At 44.5% G+C, this 25,047-nt stretch overlaps 1 protein-coding gene across 1 annotated transcript in view; it reads left to right on the top strand.

Annotated features, from left to right (window-relative positions):
* Positions 1 to 25,047, top strand: part of LMCD1 (LIM and cysteine rich domains 1) — a 66,889-nt gene that overhangs the window by 22,323 nt on the left and 19,519 nt on the right. The window contains exons 2-4 of the mRNA XM_007985091.3: positions 9,349 to 9,437; positions 13,800 to 14,055; positions 24,422 to 24,757. Of these exons, the coding sequence (XP_007983282.3) occupies positions 9,349 to 9,437; positions 13,800 to 14,055; positions 24,422 to 24,757 (681 nt within the window). The remainder of the gene's footprint in view (positions 1 to 9,348; positions 9,438 to 13,799; positions 14,056 to 24,421; positions 24,758 to 25,047) is intronic.

Below are 25,047 nucleotides of genomic sequence, written 5' to 3'. Positions count from 1 at the left end.
AGCACCCCAGAGAGGAGTCAGCCAGCCAGTGAAATATAGAGGAAGAGGAAGGGCTGTGGTTTCCCTTCGGTCTGGTTAAGAGAATGACTGCATTTGGCACCAGAACCTGTGGGGCAGGCTTGTGCCAGGGCTGATGCTGAAATGACAACAACAAAAGCCAGACTTGCTATAAAAAACTCTGCTTGTAAGGAATGGTGGTCCACAAGCTGAGTATGAAAAGGGAATTTTTTTCAGCTTTATTGAGGTATAACTGACAAATAAAAATTGTATGTCTTTAAGAGGTACAACTTGATGGATTTGTGTTGTTGTTGTTGTTGTTGTTGTTGAGACAGGGCCTCACTCCGTCATCCAGGTTGGATGCAGTGGCACGATCACAGACCACTACAACCTCAACCTCCTGGGCTCAAGCAGTCCTCCCACCTCAGCCTCCTGAGTAGCTGGGACCACAGAAGTGAACCACCACACTCAGCTTAATTGTTTAATTTTCTGTAGAGATGAGGTATCACTATGTTGCCCAGACTGGTCTCAAACTCCTGGGCTCAAGCAATCCCCCCCGCTTGGCCTGCCAAAGTGCTAAGATTATAGGTGTGAGCCACTGAGCCTAGCCCAAATTAATGTTTTGATATTCATATACATTGTGAACTAATCAAACTAATTTTTTTACATGGTGAGAATACTTAAAATCTACTCTGTTAGCAAATTTCAAGTATAGAATACAGTATTGTTAACTGTAGTCATGATGCTTTACATTAGATCTCCCGAAGTTGCTCAATCTGCCTAACTGAAACTTTGTACCCTTTGACCAACATCCCCCCATTTCTCTCAGTCCTCAGCCCCTGGCAACCAAAATTCTCTTCTGTGTTTCCATGAGTTTGACTATTTTAGATTCCACTTCTAAATGAGATCATTATTTGTCTTTCTGTGCCTGACTTATTTCACGTAGTATAATGTCCTCGAGTTCATCCCTGTTGTCACAAATGGCATTATTCTTGTTCCTTTTTGAGGCTGAATATTATTCCATTGTGTGTGTGTGTTTGTGTGTGTGTATGTGGGGGTGTGTGCCACATTTTCTTTTTCCATTTATTTGTCGACAGACACTTAGGTGGTTTCCATATCTTGGCTATTGTGAATAGCACTGCAGTGAACTTGGGAATGCAGATATCTCTTTGAGATACTGATTTCATTTCCTTTGGGTATATATCCAGATGTGGGATTTCTGGATTGTATGGAAGTTCTACTTTTAATTTTTTGAGGAACCTCATACTGTTTTCTATAATGGCTGTACCAATTTACATTCCTCCCAACAGTGAGCAAAGGTCCAGGAAGGGAGATTATTAAACCAACGAGCTGAGAGCCTGAAAGTCCAAGTTGGAACAGTTGAAGTTACAATGGTGAGATCAAATGATTCCCAAACTTGTCTGAACATTGGCATCCCCTGGGAACTTCCAGAAATACTGATGCCTGTAATCAACCCCCAGAGATTGTGGCAAAATTGGCCTGGAGTGCAGCCCAAGTTTTGGAAGCATTAAAAGATCCCCAGGAGAGTTTAATGTTGCAGACAAGTTAGGGAACCACTGTTGTAGCCCCTCGATACTCAAAGTGTGGTCCCTGGAACAGCAGAAATGGCTTCTCCTGGGAGGTGGGTAGAACTATATGTCAGGCTTGCCCCAAACTTGCTGAACCAGAGTGTACATTTGAGCTAGATCCCAGATGATTTTATGCTAATTAGAGTGTTTACTTAATTTGAGGAGCACTGCCCTCCTCACACACCCAGACCAGGCAAAATCCCCTGCTAAAGGACAATCTCGTGACACACTGTTTCTCCTTCCTAGCACTGATTGCATTTGTAATTTTACATTTGTGTGAGTTGAGAAAAACCTGTGAGGGCCCCAAAATATCTGGAAGAGGCTTTTTGGCATGGAACTGTAGTGCATGGGTTAAATTAAAATGTGGATCTGGAATTCAGATACCTGTGTCCAAATCTAAGCTCTAGCACTTTAAATTGACCCCTTTGAGCCACACTTAACTAGAGAGACTGGATTTCCCAGGCTTTTCTGGTTTTTATACTAAAAATTTCTACATCCTAGGCACCAAACAGTCTAGTGCAAACCAGGACAGTTACCCTTCAGTTAACTCATATGCAACCTAGAAGCACTAACAATACATCAGTGGTCTCAAACTTTAATTGTTTATCAAAATCACCTGGAGGACTTGAACAGCGCTCTCTGGGCCCCACCTGCAAAATGTTTGATTTCATAGGTCTGGGGTGAGGTCTGGGAATTTGCAGTGCTCACAGGTTCGCTGCTGCTGTGCTGCTGCTTGGGGACCACACCTTGAGAACCACTGCAACATACCTGCCTTATAGAGTTGTAAGATTTGCACAAGGTCAGGCTTAGCACAGTGCCTGGAAAACCACATATTCTAGTCCTTTTACAGCTACTATTATTCCTTTTCATTATGGAAAAGATGGGACTAAAGATGGACCCTAAGGAGTGAGCAGGTTTGAAACTCTCTGAGGTTTAGATGAGCATGAGCAAAATCCCAGAGTTGGTGTGGATTTAGTTCTGCAAGAGGCTCAGGTGGTTGGAAAGAGAACCTGGGTGGAAAACAGTAAATAATATGGAAATAGAGACAAATTTGGATAGGTGAGGTGGGCCACATTGTGGAAGCCCCATGACATCTAACATCCAGCAACCTTTATTCCTTTAAAAGTGATTCAGCATGACTTCAAAATGAGACAGGCACTAGTATCCTTAATATAGACAGATTTATGAAGAGTTGGTAATAAACCCAGAAATGACTTGCTTCTTGATTAGCATGGATTTTGCTTCTATTTTTTAAGTGAGAACAGTTTCTAGGTAGTAGTTTTCAACATGTAGTCCCCTAAGCTACTGTTCATCCAGGCATCTGCACAACTTGGGTCCCAATGTGAGCTCCAGCTCCTAGATCTGGTCCTCAGCGTACACAGTCTCTGGCCTTTCAGGCTTCCAGGGAGGCAGCAGACAAACTAAATGAAGTCAATATCCTGTCACTTTTCTCCCACAAACTTTGCCTGAGGTTCTGATTCACTTTCTCCTCTGGCCATTGACTCCCCACCTGCACTTGAAGTCTATTTGTCGCCTTGGACATCTACATTTTAGTTTATTGAACAGAACAGGAGCAAGTGGTAGAAAGCCTGGGACCAAGGTGAATGTGTCTAAACCTTGTCCTGCTACTCCCAGCCCAAACCTTTCCAGCACCCCTCACCCCTGCAGACACTCTGTCCCTTCTTTTTGAACCCAACTGGTCCAATGCCCAGAGTCAGAGCTAGATTCCTAGGAGTGCTGTCTGGGGTCTGGAGACTCCTGGGACAGTAAGAAGTCATGAGTTCTGGGTTGCAATAATATGTGCAGGAATTACATTCTTAGGAGCAAATTCTGTCAGTTCTAGGGGCTTTTCTCATGAGCAAAATGTAAAATACCTACTTCCTAAGATCATTGTGAAAACCAACTGAGATAAGGGATGTGAATGTACTTTGTAAACTGTAAAGTGTTGTGTCCTTGGTGAAAAGTGTGATAGCAGATTGGATAAGAGCACAATTCTGATGTAAGGCCTGCCTGGTTTCACATCCTGACTCCACCACTTACTAGCTGTTGAATCTTGAAGAAGAGCTTAACCTCTCTGGGCCTCAGTTTCCTTATCTGAAAATGAGGCTAATGAAATTATCTCATAAGGTTGTCAAGAAGCTGAAATGAAATATCATAAAATGTTTGGCATGTGCCTGGCACATAGGAAGTACACAATAAATGTTAACTATGATCATGATCACTGGGAAAGATAAAACACTTTTGATTAAAGGCCAGTATAGGAAAAAGTAGACTTAGGATACCCCACCACCACTGCCTTCAAAGGAGCTCCAGTGGAGACCATCTGGATGGGCAAGTTGCTTCTCCACTCTCAGACTCAAGGTCATTCATCATCCGTTGACTGGGAATAATGATGATGATAATTATATTTCAATGGGAAGTCATATTACTAGATAAGAGAATTACTAAGTAAAATCACTTTGTAAACTCTAAAGCCATTATTATTGGGGTTGTTCATGGTGGTAGAGTAGTTTCAGGGTCATATTTTTAAATACAATTCCAGTCCCTTCTCAGACCTTCCTATAACTATTCCACCCAAACCATCTCACTCCACTTTCTCTCCTGGAACCCCTAGGGGAGGGTTTGTTTTAAATAACAAGTCATGTTGACCAATAATCTTTAATAACATTTATACTTATAGAACTTAACCAGTAAAAGACAAGTCTGCTTTGAATAGAATTTTGTGTCAATTTGGAACGTACCACCTCAGAAAGCAAACCTGTGGGTAATCATTAGAGCATGTGATAGTACTAAGATACAACTTTCAAAAAGGTAGAATCACGACTTTTGTGCAAATACGAAGTGAAATTTAACAAAGATTGTGTTCTAAGGAACCTGTATGATGTTTAGGCCAGTTTAAAAAACTCTCTAGGAGTTAGGTATTTATAGGTAATTTAATGTTAGGACAAGATTGATGGGTTAGTTACAAAACTGGTTAATGTCTTCCAGAACAGTAAACTATAACATTTGGGGTTATCTTTTTTGAAAGGACAGAAATTGTTTGTATCTCTATTGGATCAAGATCTGCAAGTTAACATGTTACTTCACCAAGTCTCGGAGCTGAGCAAAGTAAATTTCTCTAATCCTATGGGGATGAGGAGAGCCAGTGTCATGTTGCCTCCATATGGCATTGAAAGGATGTGCCACTCACCTTTCTGCCTTACATCTGAGTTTTAAATACTTTTCTGGGGGGCCGGGGGGACAGGATGGAGTGCAGTGCGTGGTCATAGCTCACTGCAGCCTTAAACTGCTGAGCTCAAACTATCCTCCAGCCTCAGCCTCTCAAGTAAGCTGGAACTACAGGTACATACTACCACACCTAGTTTGTTTTGTCTTGTTTTGTTTTCTTGTAGGAATGGGGGGGTCTCACTATGTTGCACAGGCTGGTCTCGAGCTCCTGGCCTCAAGCAATCCCCCTGCCTCAGCCTCCCAGAGTGCTGGGATTACAGGAATGAGCCACCACATCTAATTATTTTTTTAACAATGGTAAATGCTTATTTCAATTTACTGCCTTTTAATGTTACATGCTGCTTACAACAGCCCTATTGAGACAAAGGAAGGGCAGGGATAATTCATTTTTCAGAGGAGGAAACTGAGTTACTCCATGAGGAAGAAGCTGAGCTGGAAGGAGAACCCCCATTTTCTAATTCCAAATCCCATGCTCATCCCTAAATTCCCTATTGCATTTTCTCTTTTATGTTCCTCTTCTTCTCAACCCTACATTGTTCTTGGTGACATTTTTTTCCCTCTAAGACTTCCCTTGATTCACCTGAAGGCAAATGCTTGAGAGTTGCCCCTGCTCCTTGCATCCCCAGGGGTCTCCTGGTCTGATCTAAGTCCTTTTAAGTCCCTGCCACCATTCAGTTTCACGATAATATCAGATGAACCATATCTGACTAACCCGAGCCAAATAAAATCGTCAAAACATTTCTTCCTCTTCTCAGGAGAAAGGACAGATTAGACGCTGCATTCCAAGAAACCTTTTTTTAAGTGATGGTTTCTTTTAAACTCTTCTATTCTCAGCTACTGTGAGACACTGTGCCGTCTTTCAAGAGACAGAGCCCACATCAGAAAAACCTACTGTTTATAAACCAGAGTATCTCACTTGGAACTGTGGCTGACTGATGTTTTCCCCTCCTCAGTAAACAAGATCGTTCTCTCTGTGTTGAAGATAGTGGGGTCTGTCTGGCTTCTGGATGAATGGCATGCAGTAGACAAATGACTATTTATTACATTAAACAGTCAGCCAGGAAACTAGCTGCAAGTGTGGCCTGATGACCTGAATCAATTTCTTCCTTGCAAGGCCATTTATTTTTCTCTCCCACATACTTCTGTTGCCATGGAAACCATCCCACTAGCCAATGGAGACCAGGGCCAACTCTCTACTTCCTGAACCTCCATTTAGTTTAGCGTTCTTGCCCAACTAGGCCAGACTGCCTGCATCTTCACTTGCCTGACTGCATGGGGCTTTCTTTGTGCTTGTTGAGCTTTTAACATCAATTCTCTTCAGGTGATGGGTAGCAGAGCACCGCGAGGGCAAAGGGCTAGGGATGGCCTCACTTAATGAATTAATCATTAAGTATGGGACATGTGTGAGCTTATTTTGTTTTTACGTTTTGTAGGAAAACCTAGTCAGAGAGGCAACTCTTTTTACATGTCAAAAAAGTAGGGAATAAGAAAGTACAGAGGATGTGTATTTAGAAAAAAATAGTTCCTCTGAAGTCCCCTAGCATTTTGAAGCTAGAAAAAAAAAAATGTGTTGAGAACATCTAATTCAGGGTCTCTCAAACTTTTTTTCCACAAGATGTAATTAATGACAACAACAACAAAGAAGGCTCAGTGCCTATAAGTGTGTGCCAAGCCCTTTTCAGGCAGCATCCCATTTAACCTCTTGGTAACCCTGCAAGGCAAGTTGCATTCTTGTTATCCCCGTGATGCAGGCCAGCAGCCTGGAACTCAACAAGCCTACTTGCCCAAGTACAGCAGAGGAAAGGGGAAAAACTGGCACTAAAACGCAGGACTAAAGCCTGGGTCTCCAAACCCAAGACATCTGCTTGCTCTCTACCTCACTTCTTGCTTCTAGCGTAGGCTGGCCTGTTAAAGGTTCGGGAGCCTCTACACATCCAGTGCCTGCCATTTGTATTTGATCGGGTAATTCCCTCTCCCACTCCCAACCAGGAACCACTTTGTAACATCTCACCAAGTGAGGATCCTGCAGAACAGAATGTGGGCAACCCCAGTGCAGGCGAGTTCCTTATTTTTCAGAGGAGATGCTTTAGGCTGGGCAAGGAAATGACTCGTCTCCAGTCACACAGCTAATGAATGCCAGAGTTGGCACCCAAAGGCCAGACCCCTGCATCACCAGCCAGTTCTCTGCTCTGCCCTGCTATGTTACCTACGTCACTATTTCTAAATCAAACTCTGAGTTTGCAGGCAGATTGCAGCTGTACTCTCCAAGCCAAGCATCAGAACTAATCCCCTTGTAGAATGAGGGTTAAATCAGCCTCTCATTAGAAGAACAATAAAGCTGAAGTGTGCAGGGTGCTTTGCCACTTGGAAATGCTTCCACCTACCTCTCCAGTTTCCAGCCCTCTGAGTATATCTGAGATGGTCCAACAATGAAGCCTTATTCACAAGTTGTATATCTCCCAAAATAAACTTTGAATGCCTCCAATTTTAAGTGTGTAAAGATCACTGCATTTCAACTAGGAGAACTGAAGGTGTCAAGAAGGAGAGGTGGAAATGAGCAAGGATATATGCCAGTGGCTTTAGGGAGCAAAGTCCTGCCTGTGAATGAAAGCTCCTCAGCTTAGGAGAATGAGTTAGCAGTGGGTGTTGTCTTAATTTTTACTTTTCACATGACTCTAGCATTGAATAGGGCTAAATATAAACATGCTTCCCTCCACACTCCACATATGTGCAACATGACTCTCACTCCCTGAAGCTGTAAATATGTATTGAACAAAATGACAGTGTGTGTGGGGACATGGTGTAAACAGCAGTGACCAAATAGAAGGCAGGGAGGGGAGGCATTATTGTAGGAAGATTTGGTGCAGAAGAGAAGTATTGTGAAGGACAGTTGTTTCTTTCCATATGTCTGAATTCTACCACTGGCAATGAGGATGGCTTCACAAGTTTCACTGTTTGTTTTTTTTTCCCCCTCTTAAATGCAAAGAGAGTAGACTAGTAGCATCCAAAGGACATGCTCAGATTGTACACCCTACTCATCATGGCTTTCATACCTTTTTTACCTTGCACATTTTCTTCCTTCTGCTAGGCATCTCCTTCCCCTTTTCTGTCTGTCCATCTTGCACAGCCCAAATCCATAGTCACCTCCTCTAAGAAGAAGTAATCTGCTCTAATAAACTCATATTTTCCATTTGAGTTTATTAACACCTGCCTTTGTGCTTCTAAAATCTGTGGCAAAATAAGAACAGTTACCATTTCTAATGCCTAAAGTGGTCCTGTATGTTACATATATTATCTCTGTACCCATTTGGCAGGTAAGGAAACTGAGGCTCAGTATGTCCAAGGCCATGCAGCCAATAAGTTGAAAAGCTCAATTTGGAATCCAAGTCTCTCAAACTCCAAAATCCGTGCCTTTTTTACTACACAACAGACAACTTCCTTTACCTCAGACTTGCCCCTTACAGGAGCAGGAGATGAATGTGTTTTTCTCTCCATATCCGCCTAGCTAACCGTGAGTTCCACTAGGGCACACCTGAGTCTTATATTGTATTCCTGTGTCTGGTACCTAGTAGATGCTAAATAAATGGTATTTTTGTTGGATAAGAAGCTTATCCCTTTACATTACTAGTTGATTGAGCCCTGCTTCTGGTGAAATAATAATAAAGTACATCCCTGTACCAAGTCGTCCCCACCCCAACCCCAATGGAGAGTTGGGTAAGTTTCTCAGCCAGCAGATCCATATTACTAACCCACTTCTTCTCCAATGTTAATGTAATGAAGATCTCCTGGGAATTTTGTTAAAGTACAGATTCTGATTCAAACGGGCTGGAGTGGGGTCTGATGGTCTATATTTCTGGCAAGCTCCCAGGTGATGCTTCTGGTTCAAAGATGCCATTTGGGTCTAAACACCTCAGCAGCAGCAGCCAATGCACTTTTGGTACCTTTGGCTGGTAACAAGTAGTAAAACCTGTCTCATGCATTGTTCTCCTTCCAAATGACATTTTAAGTGCTCATGTGATTTTTCAATGTTTTAGCAAAATATTTAAGTTATGCTTGGAGCTATAAACATTTGGCAGCATGCACGTTTGTTTGTGGCTGTAGCTTTGGTTTAATCACATTCTATCAATAAATCACAAATAAATGAGGGAGAGGAGACACTCATTGGAGATTCCATTCCAGTGACAAGTGAGAGTGGGTGAGGGTGGGGGATGGAACAGATAGATGGTCACTCACAGCAGGGCGTTTCCAACCAGTCTTGCTCTTTTGAAACAGCACTGGAGGCTGGGAAAGAACCCCCATTGCATTCTTATTGGGAAGAGCCCCACCCTTCCACACTTGCCTACCCTCTGGCCCCATTCCATGTTCCCGTTTGGTCTTCTCAGTTCCTGGTAAACAGTTTGTGATGGCTTATTGATCTCAAGCCCTTTGAACCCCACACAGTCCCTTTGCCAGCATGCCAAGTCTTTTAGAGGTCAAGCATCTCCGGTCCAAGATGTTTGGAAGGAAAACACCCTCTTTTCTGTTCCTTTTCCAGATGTCCCTGGGCCAGCTGCAGTCAGCAAGAGGTGTGGCATGTTTGGGATGCAAGGGGACATGTTCGGGCTTTGAGCCACATTCATGGAGGTAACAGATTTTGTCAGGAGGGTCCCTATCTGCCTTTGTTACTTGGCTGTCCTCTCGGGGAACCCTGGCTGCTTTCTTCGCTGAGATTGCTTTGGTTGTATGCGTTGTCAGGGAAGGATGGCTACAGAGGGAAGGCACTCCTCCTTGGTCCAATTTAGAAACATGAAAAAAGTCCTTGGGGGAGGGTGGCGGGGGGAGTAAAGATGTGAAGAAGGAGTTTAGCACTTCCTAAACCATTTCAAGGTAGAGTCCACCAAGCCCAGCCCAGCAAGAACTGCTCTGGGAAGACCCGGGCAGAGGTTAGCTGGTCCCTTGTGCATTTGGGGTATGCCTTAAGGTTTGGTGGATGGGATTGATCTCCCCCCACTGCACCAACATCACTGTTGATGGGTTTTGGTCTAGAGTGACCCCTGGGACAGAAAGAGAGGTCATTCTGTCCACATTACTTAAAAACCAGGACCTGGTATTCATATCCGCACAGGAGGACCATAAGATCCAGCTGGAGTTGGATTTGCAGAGGTTTTCTTTCTTTTTTTCCACTGATGATTCTGAGGACAAGAGTGAGGCTGCCACACTGCACAGTCCCTGGGCAGCACTCATGTCAGCATGTATATGGACAGCACCTCTAGAGCTGTGCAGGGAATAGACTGTGAGACTGTCCCTGCAGCCCTGGGAGAGGAAAGTTAAGTTCTGTGGAGCACATAGCAAAGAAAGAGTTTTTATCATCACTGCTGTAGTGTTGCCTTGGGCCCTCAGTGGGGGAACAAAGTTTGGAAGGTGTTTTCGCAGCAGTACTGACTTCCATTATGAGATGGGAATTATAAAAATAACTACTTACTCATGAACCGAATGAAATCTTTTTTATGTAAATGTTGAAATAAACCGAAGCAGTAGGTATTAGGTATCTCCATTTTGTTGATCAAGACACTGAAGGCAGGCAATGGGGTGACAACTACCAAACGGCAGGATTTGAACTCAGATCTGCGTGAATCCCAATCCCATGCTCCTAACCGTTCTGCAGTACACTGGGCTATGAGCTTTCAGAGCAGAACTGTGTTCCCTGACTCCATTCCCTGACAGTTCCCAACCTCAGAGAAGCTCGCATCATTTTCTGGTTGCTAGGGACCTTCAAGGTCATCTAACTCAGGCTTCTATCCCCTGCAAAAAATCCATCTATAATGTAAACACTCCTAGGAGGAGTTCTCCGCATTTCTGTTTTGGCCATTTGAACTCTTTCTGGCCTGGAAAAGTCAACTTCCTTATCATTTCAACCCCACTGGTCCTGAATCTTCCCTTAGAATCTCAGAACAGCGTTGATTCCTCCTCCGCAATTTGAAGACAGCTAGGATGTCTCCTTTTAGACTTCTTGAGCCAGAAGAAAATGTTATCTAAATGCACCCACCGAGTCAATTAAATCAGTTTTCCCTTCTCTCAAGGATCACAATCCTGTGCTGCCTGCAACAAACATCTGAAAATGGTCGTTTGGTAGATTTTTTTCTGGTTTTCCAGTTGTTTAGGAAGAGAGGACAATTCTGGACCCTGTTTCTCATGGCTACAAGCAGATGTCTCTTAGTATTGTTTTAATCCCTCCATTTCCTTGTCGTCGTACAAATGATTTGAACATCAAGTGAAGAAATACAGATTGAAGCTTGTAGGTCCTGCATATCAAGTGTCCTTGGTTTGAAGAATCCAAATAGGGACTTGGTTTGAAGAATCCAAATAGGGACTTAAATTAGACTCAAATTGAAGCAGTAACATCACAGAAGCTTAGGAGGGAAATCCTGTTAAACTGTTTAAAACTCTTAATTGTTTGAAAGACCTTTAAATGACCCAAGTGCCAGCCAACCTGGTTTAATAGGGAAGTCCATCAACTAATCATCACAGGACAGAATTCAGTCTCAGGTTACCAATGACAGATTGCAGAAATGACCGTTTTAATACCGTTGAGGATATTTTGGGGCGTGCCTGTGTCCTCTACAATCTGGGCACCTGGAAAGAGTGGGATGGGGTGAGAGGGGTGTATCCCTCATGTATAAAGTCCCAGAAATGTGCCTGGCCATATGAAGAGTGTGAATGAAAGGGGAAATTGTGTCGACACAGTTTCAAAGAGCATCTCAGATCTGTTAACTTTTTTTGTTTGTTTTGAAATGTTTTGCATTCCCAGCCTCTCTAATTAGCATCCTGAAATTCCACATTAACCGAAAAAGCTATGGGCAGCCTCCTCATCTAGTTCTATTTATGGAAAGTATTGGGGAGGCTAGAAGGTCAGATGGGACACTGAAGAGTCAAGTTCCTCCGTGTCCCTCCATGCCAGGATTTCCTTCACTTTCTGCCTCTTCCTCCTCCTTCCACTTCCAGCCCTGCTGTTCTCACTCCCCCACTGTCAACCCCTGATAATGCCTAGTGCCTGACTTCTTAAAGAAGCAGGTTCCTCGTGCCTGGCTCTGAAAAGGGATAAGCAAGAGAATATTACTGATTGTGAATAAAATGCAAAACAAAACTACCCATTTTTTTTTTTTAATTTAATTTTTTTTGAGAAGGAAAACCTCATTTATTCCCTGCAGCACCCTTAGGGTCATTTTCTCTTTTTTGCTACTGGAATGCATCCTTGAGGTTGTCAATTTTAACATTTCTCAAATTGCAGCCCACTGAATGTGAACTTGTACTGCAAGCTTCTCCAGTAGCATTCAAAATGTCATGCCGCACATCACCATATCAAAGTCAAGGAGTAGCTTTGCACTAAAGAGAGGTGTTTAACCTCCCTTAGCCCACTGTTTTCCAAACTCATGACCACTAAGCACCAAGCCTTTTTCTATGTACCACATAATAATCTCCCAAAGAACTGGCCTAGGCCGGTAGAACTACCCCCAGGTTATAGGCAACTCTCTTCTGCCCCGAACGTATTGTACTTTATATAGTTTCCATCTGATTGTCTCTCCCTCCCCCATCCCAACTGTAAGCTCCTTAAAGGTCACAACAAGGCCTTCTTTTCATATTCAGTGAGGGGTTCCCAGTCTCTTAGCACAATTGACATTTTGGGCCTCATAACTTTTTGTTGTTGGAGCTGTTCTGTGGAATGTAGAATGTTTAGTAGCATCCCTGGCCTCTACCCACCAGACACCAACAGCACTCCCCTACCCCACTGGGACAATCGAAAATGTCTTCAGACATTGCTGATTCTGTTCCCAGGGACAGAATTGACCTTAGCTGAGCACCATTAATGCAGACCATCAAGGTATGCCCCCACTAGCCCCACAATCAACATTTGTGATATTCAATCAGACGTATTTACTTCCTGAGTATAGGAGGGAAAAGGAGGGTTCCCTCAGCTTTGCTGATCATTCAGCTGCAGTGACTTCCCTTGCTGGGCCTCCCTCATCCCTGCAGTTGGCCTTGACGTTGCTCACTTTACTTAACAAGCTCGCAAGTTGCATGCAGAAGAGCATCTGAGACCCAGCACAGCCTGCCCATGGTGACAGGCTGGAAAGGGAGGGGAGCAATTTTCCTCTCACGCCATGGAACTCTGGATTTCTAAACCTTAACAGCATGACACCAAGTAGCCACACATTTTTTTTTATTATCAAAGAGAAGCGTGAGGCTTTTTAGTAAACCTGAACCCTCCCCAGGATGTGTTTCCTTCTCCTTACAAAGCCTTCCCAACAAACATCCATCTCCCCAGCCAGAGGGATTTTCTCAGCTCTCTCCCTGCTGGGCCCTGTTCACAAATTTCTTGAAGAAAATGTTTACTGCATTCTAACGTCAGTATTTATGCTAAAGAGTTTAAAAGTTGCTGAAGCTCTGAGGCTATGATCTTGGGAAACAATTTTAATAATTCTTTAGAGCAGGAGTTAGCAACTTTTTTTGTAAAGGGCCAGAAAGTAAGTACATATTTTAGGCTTTGTGAGCCAGGCGCTCTCTGTTGTAACTACTAACTCTGCTGTTGTTGCCCCGGATCAACCACCGACAATATATAAATGAATGGGAATGGCTATATTCCAATAAAACTTTATTTACAAGAGCAGATTGTGGGCCAGGTTTAGGCTATGGGCCACACAGACTCCAGTCCAGCTTTAGAGCATCTCTGATGAACAAATCGGCCTTTGCCGTGGCAACCAGCAGGAGTGAAAACATGCCACTCTTTTTACCAGCGAAAGTTGTATCCTACATTCCTCACTGATAGATTAATATAAACACTGTCATTTCCCAAATGCAAATCCCAATTCCAAAGGCCTTTTAGTCTCAGGTTACCATTTGTCTGCTGCTAACCTTTCCAACTTAAAGTTTTAGCTTGCTTTTAAGCAAAAGAATCTGCCTCTTTTTTCTGGAAGTTAATCTCACTCATCTCCATCCACCCACCCCCAGGAAAATATGCAAGTCTTGCAAATGCAGCCAAGAGGACCACTGCCTAACCTCCGACCTAGAAGATGATCGGAAAATTGGCCGCTTGCTGATGGACTCCAAGTATTCCACCCTCACTGCTCGGGTGAAAGGTGGGGACGGCATCCGGATTTATAAGAGGAACCGGATGATCATGACCAACCCTATTGCCACTGGGAAAGATCCCACTTTTGACACCATCACCTACGAGTGGGCTCCCCCTGGAGTCACCCAGAAATTGGTAAGAGAGCTTCCCCAACTAAGCAGTTGTTTTCCTATCCTTATAAATACTAGCTACGTCAAGTGTTTCTGAACTTCAAACATGGGGTGGCAAGAGATCAAGGTCACAAAAATGACAGGATAAAATGTGGTTTTAGCCCTGCCCTTATATCATGTGATGTTGAAATGAAGACTATCTGGGCCTCAGTTTTCCTTATCCATGAAATGGGTAGAGGTATTCATATGGACCCTAAGAGGCCTTGCAGCTCTACTACAAGGGCAATCATTGTTCCATTTGGGCTCCTTACTTCTGAACAGGAGATAGTTTATCACTCAAAATTCTGAGTGCTTGTTTCCATCTGCAAGATATTCATTTTCCCTCAAAGGAGCCTGGGATATGCCCTTTGCAAACCTGTAGGAGAGCTGAGAAACAGTTCTGTCTTCTGCCTAAACGCTGAAACCTATTGGTCTTAGAAGGCAGAACCAAACTGGTTTTATACAACCTTGAACAAAAGCAACTAGAGAAATCTCAGGTAAATGATCAGAGAAACCCTGAGGCGGGCAGAAAGGACACAGGTCCAGAGAGAGCAAGTGACTCACACAAGGCTACACCCTAACTGCTCACTGGAATCCCCAAGACCTGCAGAAGGTCTCCACACCCAAGTCTCATCCCAGACCACTGAGTCAGAAGCTCCAGACTACAGAATCCAAATCATCAGGTGTGACCATTTTAAATGACTCCCCATGCAGCCACCTTCAAGATCCAATGCACCGGATCGGGGCTCCTATAATCTTAACATGTGTAGATATCACCTGAGGAGCTCATCAAAATGCATCCAGCAGGTTCAGGGCCATCCTGAGATATGACACGCCTATCACACTCCCAGGTGATGTTGATGCTACTGGCCCCCAGAACCCCACATGTGGAGTAACAAGAGGCTGGATGATTTCTATAAGCTAATACAATTTGTAGAAGGTTCAACAATTTTAAAAATGCAAGCATGGCATTTAACTGAATATTTGCTGGAAGAAGAGGAGTGCCTTTGGAGCCCTTCATGGCCCTACCCTTCAGGCTCTTCCATGGCTCCCATCACTGTGCTCTCACTCCCAACATCTCAACACCTTATGACACTCCAACTTCCTGCTTTCAGTGCTAGAACACACCAAGCTCCTGCCCTCCTTGGGGCTTTCGCACTTCCTGATCCTTTTTTGAAAGGTTCTTTCCTTGCTCTTCCTAAATAGTCCTTCCCTAGATATTCAGTTTACAATAGATGTTACCTGCCATCCTATCACATTTTTTCTTTCTTTTGGTTTCTTTAACAACTTTTATTGCAAGCAGATTATCTTTTTTCCGTGCCTAGATATGAAGGCAGACACCCTGTCTGTCCTGTAAGCTGTAACATCCCTGCACCCAGCACAGTGCAGGGTGCAGGATAGGTGTGACGAGTGTTAGTGCAGTGTTACCTTTTAGGCCAGAGATGCTCCAAGTGTGGGCTGTGGACTGGGGCTGTTCCACACAGTCTTTGTGACCTAGACCCAATGTGAGAATATATGTTGGGAAAATGTTACAGCAGTTTGACTGCAACTGTGTGGTGGGATGAGAACTCATACCATTGAACAGAATTCCACGTGGTAAGACTCACACTGAAATCTCTTGGGGCATGTGCTACATTCTGATCACATGAGAGAGACCACAAATCACTCTGCAATAAGTGAAAAACAAACAAACCTTGATCCTTCACCATATGGAGTTTGAGAGGCACAGTTCTAAGCTGTTGCCTTAAGGAGGGAAAATCCCTTCCAGATAAAGTGAAGAGAGGCTAAGATTTTTTTCTTGATCTGTACTTTTTGAAAAGCAAAAGCACATTTTAAAAGAACACTTCAGCATCCATGAACTCAATCACCCTGTAAGGCAGAGTTGTTTTACACGTAAGGTTAAACACAGAATGGTTAATTGGCCTTCAAAAGTTTTTAGCGCTAGACAGGAGCTGGTCCCGGGCCACAGAGCGTGGCCACAGAACAACAGCAGAGCCAGGACATGCCCGGTAGTTCAGAGCTCAGGTCTCCCTCCAGCTCCAGGTCTGGGTAAGCTATCAAGCAGGTCTCCAGGATGTCAGTGGAAACTAAAGCAAGCAGCTCATGAAAGAGCCGTCTATAGGCGTCAGGAACTGGCTGGTGAAAACCCCAAACACGTTGACCCCAGACTAATCAGGGGAAGGCATCGTCAGGCAGTGATTAATGCTGGCTCATAAAACCACATAGCTATAAAGAACCCCTCTGTCTGCTCTGCATCTGGGCATCCAGGGCAAGTCACATTTCTGAGATTGGACAACTCCCCCTTCCCACTGACCTTCCTAACTTTTTTTTAAATTGCTGAATGATCAAGACTGATTATATTTTGGGAATGGGACTGAATTTTGCTATGTCTCATCCTTTGCAACCAGAAAGAAAGCCTGAGCAATTCTTAAGCCTGCAAATGCTGATAACAATAAGCCTAATTGTGGATATTTGTTAAGTATTTACTGTCTACCAGCCACTATACTAGGAACTATCCATGCACAATCTCATCTAATTTTCCAGCACTATTAGAAGTATACGATCATTAGCCTCATCTACAAAGAAGGAAACTGAGGCTCAGTGAGAGGATGCAGCGATGCAGCTAGCCAAATGTCCCACAGCTGATTTAAGTGACAGAGCCAGGTCATGAACTCAGGCCGCCCTGACTCCAAAGTTTGGGCTCTTCCCTACCAATCCAGGCCAGGCCAGGCGAACTGGCAGGTGGGAGGGGAGGCAGGAAGGAGCAGATACCCTGGGTTAGCATTTTCGGGGAAGGCGATCATGAAGAGGAAGCAGCTTGAGTGTGGCTTTGAAAGCTAGCCAGGATTTGGGGGAAGGAAAGAGGGAGAAGACAAAGGAGACCAGCATCCACTGAACATTTGTGTATGTATATCATGAACATCTCACCACTCCCTATTTGCTGAGTATGTTACCAGCCCATTTTACAGAGGAGCAAACAGAGGCCCGTGAGGAGCCAATGCAGGAGTGGCACTTACTCATACCTCGCCCTCTGCTTCCACACCCATGGCAGGCATTGCTTATCAGTCAGAGTACTGTTTCCCATTGACTCCTTATCGGCCCTCAGGGTCCTTCTTCACACAGCACTCTAGGTCACCACTATGGGCTGGGGTTGACTTGTCAGATGAAGCCCATTTACTGTTCTTGGCTGCCAGCGGAAGAATCAGAAAGAGAAGAATCAGAAAAGAGTCTCCGGATTCCAGATCCCATGTGTGTTTCACTGCCTAATCCAGGGTATAGGAGTTCCTTCCCTTTCACTTTGCTTTGCATTTTTAGTTTCTTTCCTGCTACAGTCAGATTCTTGGAACCTCTCCACTCAATATGTCCCAGCCAGGTTGCAGAACACCAAATAACTCAGAAAGGTCCTCAGGGGGCTGGGTACAGTGGCTCACACCTGTAATCCCAGCACTTTGGGAGGCCGAGGTGGGTGGATCACCTGAGGTCAGGAGTTTGAGACCAGCCTGACCAACATGGTGAAACCCTGCCTCTACGAAAAATAGAAAATTAGCCGGGTGTTGTAGCAGGCACCTGTAATCCCAGCTACTCGGGAAGCTGAGGCTGGATAATCGCTTGAACCCAGGAGGCGGAGGTTGCAGTGAGCCGAGATTGTGCCACTGCACTCCAGCATGGGCAACAAGAGCAAAACTCCATCTCAGAAAAAAAGAAAAATAAAGAAAGGTCCTCAGGAAAAACATAAAACCTAAACCAACCTTCCCAACTGGTGTGAGAAAACGCCTCCTGCTAAAGGTTATGGGAACATGATTTGGCTCCTATGACATAGTCAGGTGTCAGAGGTAGATAACGTGACGTAGTTGGGTATCAGAGAGATACCTGGGAGATTCGGTTTCAGAGTCAGAGCAGTGCCAGGTGGTTGACTCTGGCCCAAACCTCTGTCCCTGTCATTCCCTTCCCAAGTCCATGCCAGTCAATCGTAGTTGCTTGGAGGGCTGTGTTAAGAAGGATTCTGAGGTCTTGATTAGCAGCGTTTATGAATAGGGAGCAGTGGTGGAAGTCTCAGACCAGCCAGGCAAGGCCAGGCATCTCAAAGTACACACCAGTGGCAGCTGGATGTGGTAGCATTGACAATGCAAAGACAGAGAGGCTGGAGCCTTTTTTTTTTTTTTTTTTTTTTTTTTCCGAGACTGAGTCTTCCTCTGTCACAGTGGCAGGATCTGATCTCACTACAACCTCTGCCTCCTGGGTTCAAGCGATTCTTGTGCCTCAGCTTCCCAAGTAGCTGGGACTATATGCCCAGCTAATTTTTTTTTTAAGTAAAGATGGGGTTTTACCATGTTGGCCAAGCTGGTCTCAAACTCCTGACCTCAAGCAATCTGCCCCCTTCGGCCTCCCAAAGTGCTTGAATTACAGGCATGAGCCACCATGCCCAGCCCCAGCTGGAGCTTTGAACTGCAAAAGGATCACTGGGTCCTTGGGAAGGGAAACTCCCTTTCTCCAAGGCTCCAGCCAGGAAGCATATTACCCCTGCAGCCACAGGCACCCAAAGCCAGTGCAGAGCCGTGAAAGGACACCGTGAACGCAGGGGTCAGCTAACATCTGGCTGATTCCACATGCAGATGCTGCCCCAGGATCCCTAGCACACCAGTGATTGTAAAGTTCAGAAGAAAAGAGTGCAGGTCCTGGAATCCCAAAGAAACAGACACATCCAGGGAATGGGGGATCCTGTTACCACTTGATGCTTACACAGCCTGCTCACTCTGAAGTGATGACTAAAGGAAATGCCTCCAGAGATTGGGGAACATTTTTCCTCTTGGAAAATCATCCATCTTCTGGAGAGGCAGCAGAGAAGGGCTTGAGACCCATGCTGCTGGGTTCAAAGCTGTCTCTATCACATACTAGCTGTGTGACCTTGGGGAGGTTACTTAACTTCTCTGTCCTCTGTTTTCCAAGAGGTAACATTAGTACCTTCCTGCTAGGATTGTGAGAATTAAATAGGTTAACGTGTGTGAAGCACTTGGCAGAGTGCCTGGAGCATAGCAAGCCCTCCCTGAGTTGGCTGCTCCTATCATCCCTTCAACTGCTGAACCTGGGGAAGTCAGCAGTCTTCCCAGGAGGGGCAGTTACTCTCCCATGAGCCGAATCAGCCTGCACAGGGCTGCTTCAGCACTTGGTGTGAGAAAGATGCTAGTCAGGCCTGATCCCCACGCTAGCAGAGTGGGCCAATCTCTTGTTTCCACTTCTCCAAAATCCTTCTTTAAATTCTGGAAGCAGGGGCAGACCCTGGGCAAGAAATAGGAAGGGGACAGTGTGAGCAAATTTGCCACCCAAGGCTACACACTAACACATCTCTGCAGGGCCCTGTGCCTGCCCCAGCCTGTTGGCTGTCCGGCTGCCACTTCCCACTGTCTCTGATGGTCACATCCTCTTTCCCCACTCACTGCTCCCAGAGAAGCCCCAACCCTGGGGTGCCCTGTGTCAGAGCCACCCAGGAGAAACTTTTAAACTGCAGATAGATAGATAGATAGATAGATAGATAGATAGATAGATAGATAGATAGATAAATTTTGAGACATGTTACCCAGGCTAGACTGCGGTGGTGTGATCATAGCTCACTATAACCTTGAGCTCCTGGGCTCAAGCGATCCTCCCACCTCAGCCACTGAAGTAGTCAGGTCTACAGGCATGTGCCACCACACCTGGCTGATTTTTTAGTATTTTGTAGAGATGAGGTCTCTCTGTGTTTCCCAGGCTGGCCTCAAGCAATCCTCCTGTGTCAGCCTTGGAAATGCTGGGATTACAGGCGTGTGCCACCACTCCTGGCTTAAAGTGCTCATTTCTCGGCCTCTCCAGACCTCCTAAATCAGAACCTAAGGATAGACCCAGAAAACTTTTCACAAGTCTCCCAGTGGTTCTTACGCACTCTAAGGTTTGAGATTCTTCAGACCTACCTGACTGACATATTTGTGTTAGAAACCATCTGTAATTTCATACTGATCAAGAAAGAAACTACCAGACAACCTAGTCTCCTAAGACAGGGTCAGGATGAAGCCCTTTCCAGATGTTTCTGCAGCTGTGTGATGTACAGGGGCTTCTGCTCGTCCATGTGGTTTGTGGACTATCTTGGCCTCTTTGACAGGAATGCACCATCTCCTTCCCCTTTTCCAAGCTATAAATTTGGGTTAGTGATATTGCTCTTCTCTCTCTCTTGGTTGTGGTGACTATTGAGTGAGATTGCCAGGGATTTCTCACAATGGTCAGAACCCTAGGGATTACACAATCTACCCTGAACTTTGTAGATGAGGAAACTGAGGCCCAGGAGATACTTTCTTGGTCTGACACAGAGCAGCAGGAGGACTGGACCTAAAACCCTGACTTCCTGACACTCCACCACCCAGGTCATCTCTTCTGTCTGAGAAAGCACCTTCAAAAGCATTCAGAAGTATGCAGACATACCTGGGATTAGCTGGGTATGCTATGAGCCTACGGTGCCAGAAGGTGTCTCAGTCAGGTGTCCTCTGGGATCTAGGGCAGAGCCACCAATGGGGCATCTGCAGCCATCCCTCAATTTGAGTCCCACAGAAGCTCAGGTCACCTGTCTCTCCCTTTTCTATGCTGTTTCCCAGAATTTATTTACTATGAATCCCAGCAGGTACCAAGCCCTAGACTTGTACTGCCCCACCCCACAACAACCCTAGCTTCCTCACCACTGCTCCCTAAAATCAGACAGCAACAGGGTCTGTACAATATGCATCTCAGCAGGAATTTCCGTGTTCACTCCCACAATTCCCAAATGAGTCCAGCCCCAACTGATAAGCTATGGGCCAGATGGGTTCTAAGAGGATGAACCTAGCAGCGGCCACCTAGGTGAGGGGAATCAGGAGACCGGGTGCTAAGGTTCAGAGTCAGGGTCAGGCACGGAAATGGAAAGTGGTTGTCCAGGATGAACAATTTGCCTCTCACAGTTTCTCAGGCTGTGGCCCTGACCTATATCTTCCCCTAATCTCTCCGTCCCTGGGACTCACCCAAGTGTAAGAGTTCTGTTCAATACAAACAAATATATAAATGAGGCCAAATTGGACAGTTACTTGTGAACACATTAATATTCAGACAGTTACCAGTCATATGATGTGGAAATGTTATTGACCTGAGACTTTGTCGATTCTACTATTAGAAGTTGCCTTTACATATTTTTTAATTAATAAACCCTGAAATACCTTATGTCAATAATGATTTAATTATACTTTTCTAAGAAAAAGCAATTTTAAACAAGGTTGACTTTTTTTTTTATTAGGAATGTTTCCCAGGAGGTAAATGAAATAAAAATATTCAGTTTTGAGAGAAACAAAATTCATATTACAAAAACAGCAAATCTAAAATGAACATCTACTTAAATTACACCATTCTGATCAAGAATGTTAATCTCTGACTATAACTTGGAGCAGAGTAAGAGCTCATTTAGGCCTCTCTCAGGTGTTAGCAAAATTCATATTTCTTCCTTGAGAATTCTTAAGTTTTGCAAAAGCCTGAAGCAGCTGGGAATCATCCACCGGCCTTTCCTCAGATATCTGTCCAGTGCTTGAGAATCCCAGTTGTTTATCTCACTCATTTTTTTTGTTTGCCAATATTTTATTGAAACAGTAGTTCAAGTAAGGTCTAGGAGCCAACTTCTTGCATCAGAGTTACCAGGATTCTTGTTTAAAATGCAGATTCCTGTACCCCACACCTAACCTACTGGAGGGAGATCTTGACTGGGGCTTGGTGCCTGGCAATCTGCATGTTAGTAATTTTTCACAGGGTTATTGTACACTGTGTCCATTGAGAGACACTACTTTGACATATGTAGCTGGTGAATCTGACTGTAATCAGAGATTTGAAAAGAGAAAAGCCACAGATAGAAAAGCAAAGAGGGCCAGGTGCGGTGGCTCATGCCTGTAATCCCAGCATTTTGGGAGGCTGAGGCAGGTGGATCACGTAAGGTCAGGAGTTGGAGTTGGAGACCAAGTTGGCCAACATGGCGAAACCCCATCTCTACTAAAAATACAAAAATTAGCCAGGTGTAGTGGCTCACGCCTGTAATGCCAGCCACTTAGGAGGCAGAGGCAGGATAATCGCTTGAAGCAAGGAGGTAGAGGTTGCAGTGAGCTGAGATCACGCCATTACACTCCAGCCTGGGCGACAAAGCAAGACTCTGTCTCAAAAAAACAAAAACAAATAAAAACAACAACAAAAAAAAAAAAAGAGAGAGAGAGAAGAGAAAGTCAGTAGCATGTAGATCAGGGGTGTCCAATCTTTTGGCTTCTCTGGAAGAAGAATTGACTTGGGCCATACATAAAATACACTATCACTAAGGATAGCTGATGAGCTTAAAAAAAAATCACAGAAAAATACCATAATGTTTTAAGAAAGTTTACGAATTTTTTACGAATTTCTGTTGGGCCACATTCAAAGCTGTCCTGGGCCATATGTGGCCCATGGGCCATGGTTGGACCAGCTTGGTAGGTCCTGTGGTTCTGTTAAGTAATCCTACAGCCACCCTAGGATTTATAAGCCTCATTTTTATAGCTGAAGAACCTGTGCAGAGAGTCGGCATGACATGGCCACAGTCACACCGCTGGGATACCTACAACCAGGATTTTAGTTCAGGACAAGCTGATTCCAGAGCCTTTGCTCTTGCTCCTGCAGTAGAAGGGACATGGCCTGCCCTCAGGGAGTGGACAGTCCCACTAGAGGGTCAGCTGAAATACACTAGGAATGGTTAAGGACTAGGGAGAGATCAAAGCATACAGTGCTGCTTGTAAGAACAGGAAAGACAAGAGAGGGCTTTTCCTTCCGGGGGCAGGGGGAGTTGTAAGTCCATGAGTGAAGGTAGAAATCAAGCCCATCAATTGTGGGGCCAGTGAGAAGAGAGCGCCGAGTGGGACACAGGTTTCGTGAAGGCAACCAGCTGGCATTACTTGTCATTATACTGTAAGAGTTTTATCAACTGGCTACTGTCTAGCAAATGATACTAGAGAAGAGGTTTAAAAACAGCAACTTTTCTTTGGGGATAGAGGCAAACTAGTAAATGTAATTATTACTATTAATTGAAAGTCAGAGAACAAAGCAAAATGAGCTTTATTCAAATTCTGATGGAAAACCTAGCCCATGAGTAAATGTAGACTCCTTTCTCTTTCCAGTGCCGTCCAAAATTGAAAACTACAGTGTTCCTTGGAGAATAAACGATAAAATAATGATTATTATTAGCAAGTAGAGAGCTAGCTACTTAACGAACAGAGCACACATTAACAGATGCAAACAAGTGTCTCTTTCTCACACTCAAGATTGTTGCCTGTCCCACACCATGACATGGGCTGGCGCGGTCACAGGAGAAACAGAACCCACTGACCAAGGACTCATTTTAAGTGGTACACATGCACAGAAAATAGCATTTAAGTACATTAAGTACAACCCTGCTTGTTATTTGTTCCAAGCAGAAAGAAGACTGGGTGCCCTTATTTAATAAATATACATAGGAAATAGTCTGGAAGGATAAACACAAAGTTGTTGGTAAGCTGTTACCATGAGCCAATAAGGTGTAAGTTTTTAAAATCCTTTTTAAAACAAAGGACAGTCATACACCACTTAATGCTGGGGTTTCGTTCTGAGAAATGTGTCCTTAGGTGATGTTGTCTTTGGGTGAATGTCAAATAATGCTCTTACACAAACGTAGATGGTGTAGCCTACTACGCATCTAGGCTACACAGTATAGCCTATTGCTCCTAGACCACAAATTGTACAGCATGTGACTGTACTGAATACTATAGGCAATTGTAACACAAGGGTCAGTCAGTATTTGTGTATATAAACATATCCAGACCTAGAAAAGGTACAGTAAAAATAGAGTATGATAATCTTATGGGACCACTGTGGCATATGTGGCCCATCGTGGACTGAAATGCTGTCATGTAGCACATGATTGTACAGTATGCATATGGCAAAGTGCATGCGTCTGATGTGTACAGCTTGACGAACTTTGACACAGATACACTTCCATGGCCCTATCACCAAAATTGAGACATAGAACACTCCCTACATACACAAGGTAGCTAAGGGATGCATGTTTTCCCTTTACTAAAGTTTTTTTCTCTCATGTATGTATTATTTGTCACAATGGACAGTATTGCTTTCATAATTTTCTAAAATTACAAAAGTAATCCAACTGCATTAAGTTAAGAAAATAAAGACTGTGGGTCTTTCAGTTGCTGAGAATGCTGGAAGAGAATGCATTTTTAGTTTTAGGTAGATTCTATCATAGTTTCTTTAACTGATGAAGCCCCGTCCACATCACGTTGTCCCTTCCTCCTCCTCCTCCCTAGGGACTGCAGTACATGGAGCTCATCCCCAAGGAGAAGCAGCCAGTGACAGGCACAGAGGGCGCCTTTTACCGCCGCCGCCAGCTCATGCATCAGCTCCCCATCTATGACCAGGATCCCTCGCGCTGCCGTGGACTTTTGGAGAATGAGTTGAAACTGATGGAAGAATTTGTCAAGCAATATAAGAGCGAGGCCCTCGGCGTGGGAGAAGTGACCCTCCCGGGGCAGGGTGGCTTGCCCAAGGAGGAGGGGAAGCAACAGGAAAAGCCAGAGGGGGCAGAGACCACTGCCGCTACTACCAACGGCAGCCTCAGTGACCCGTCCAAAGAAGTGGAATACGTAAGTTTCTCCCATATTCCAGCTAGGCTGAAACCATGCAGGCCCGGGGCTGGACCGTCAGGGCCCCATCACGGGACTTTGTTCCCTCATTCGTGCATTTATTCATGAATTTGTGCATTCAGCAGATATTGGTTACTCATTTACTCTGTGCCAGGCATGGGCCCATGGAAAATGATACAATACCACTCCCCTTGAAAGGCTTATAGTCCAGTGGAGGTCACAGACAAAACTGACACAGTTTAGAGAAGGGACATCTAAGCCTGTGTGGTGGTGAGGGTAAGCTTCAAGAA

The sequence above is a fragment of the Chlorocebus sabaeus genome, chromosome 22 (genome assembly GCF_047675955.1).
Source record: "Chlorocebus sabaeus isolate Y175 chromosome 22, mChlSab1.0.hap1, whole genome shotgun sequence".
Lineage (NCBI taxonomy): Eukaryota > Metazoa > Chordata > Mammalia > Primates > Cercopithecidae > Chlorocebus > Chlorocebus sabaeus.
The sequence above is the reverse complement of the archived record's forward strand: the minus strand, read 5'-3'. Positions and strand labels throughout refer to the sequence as shown.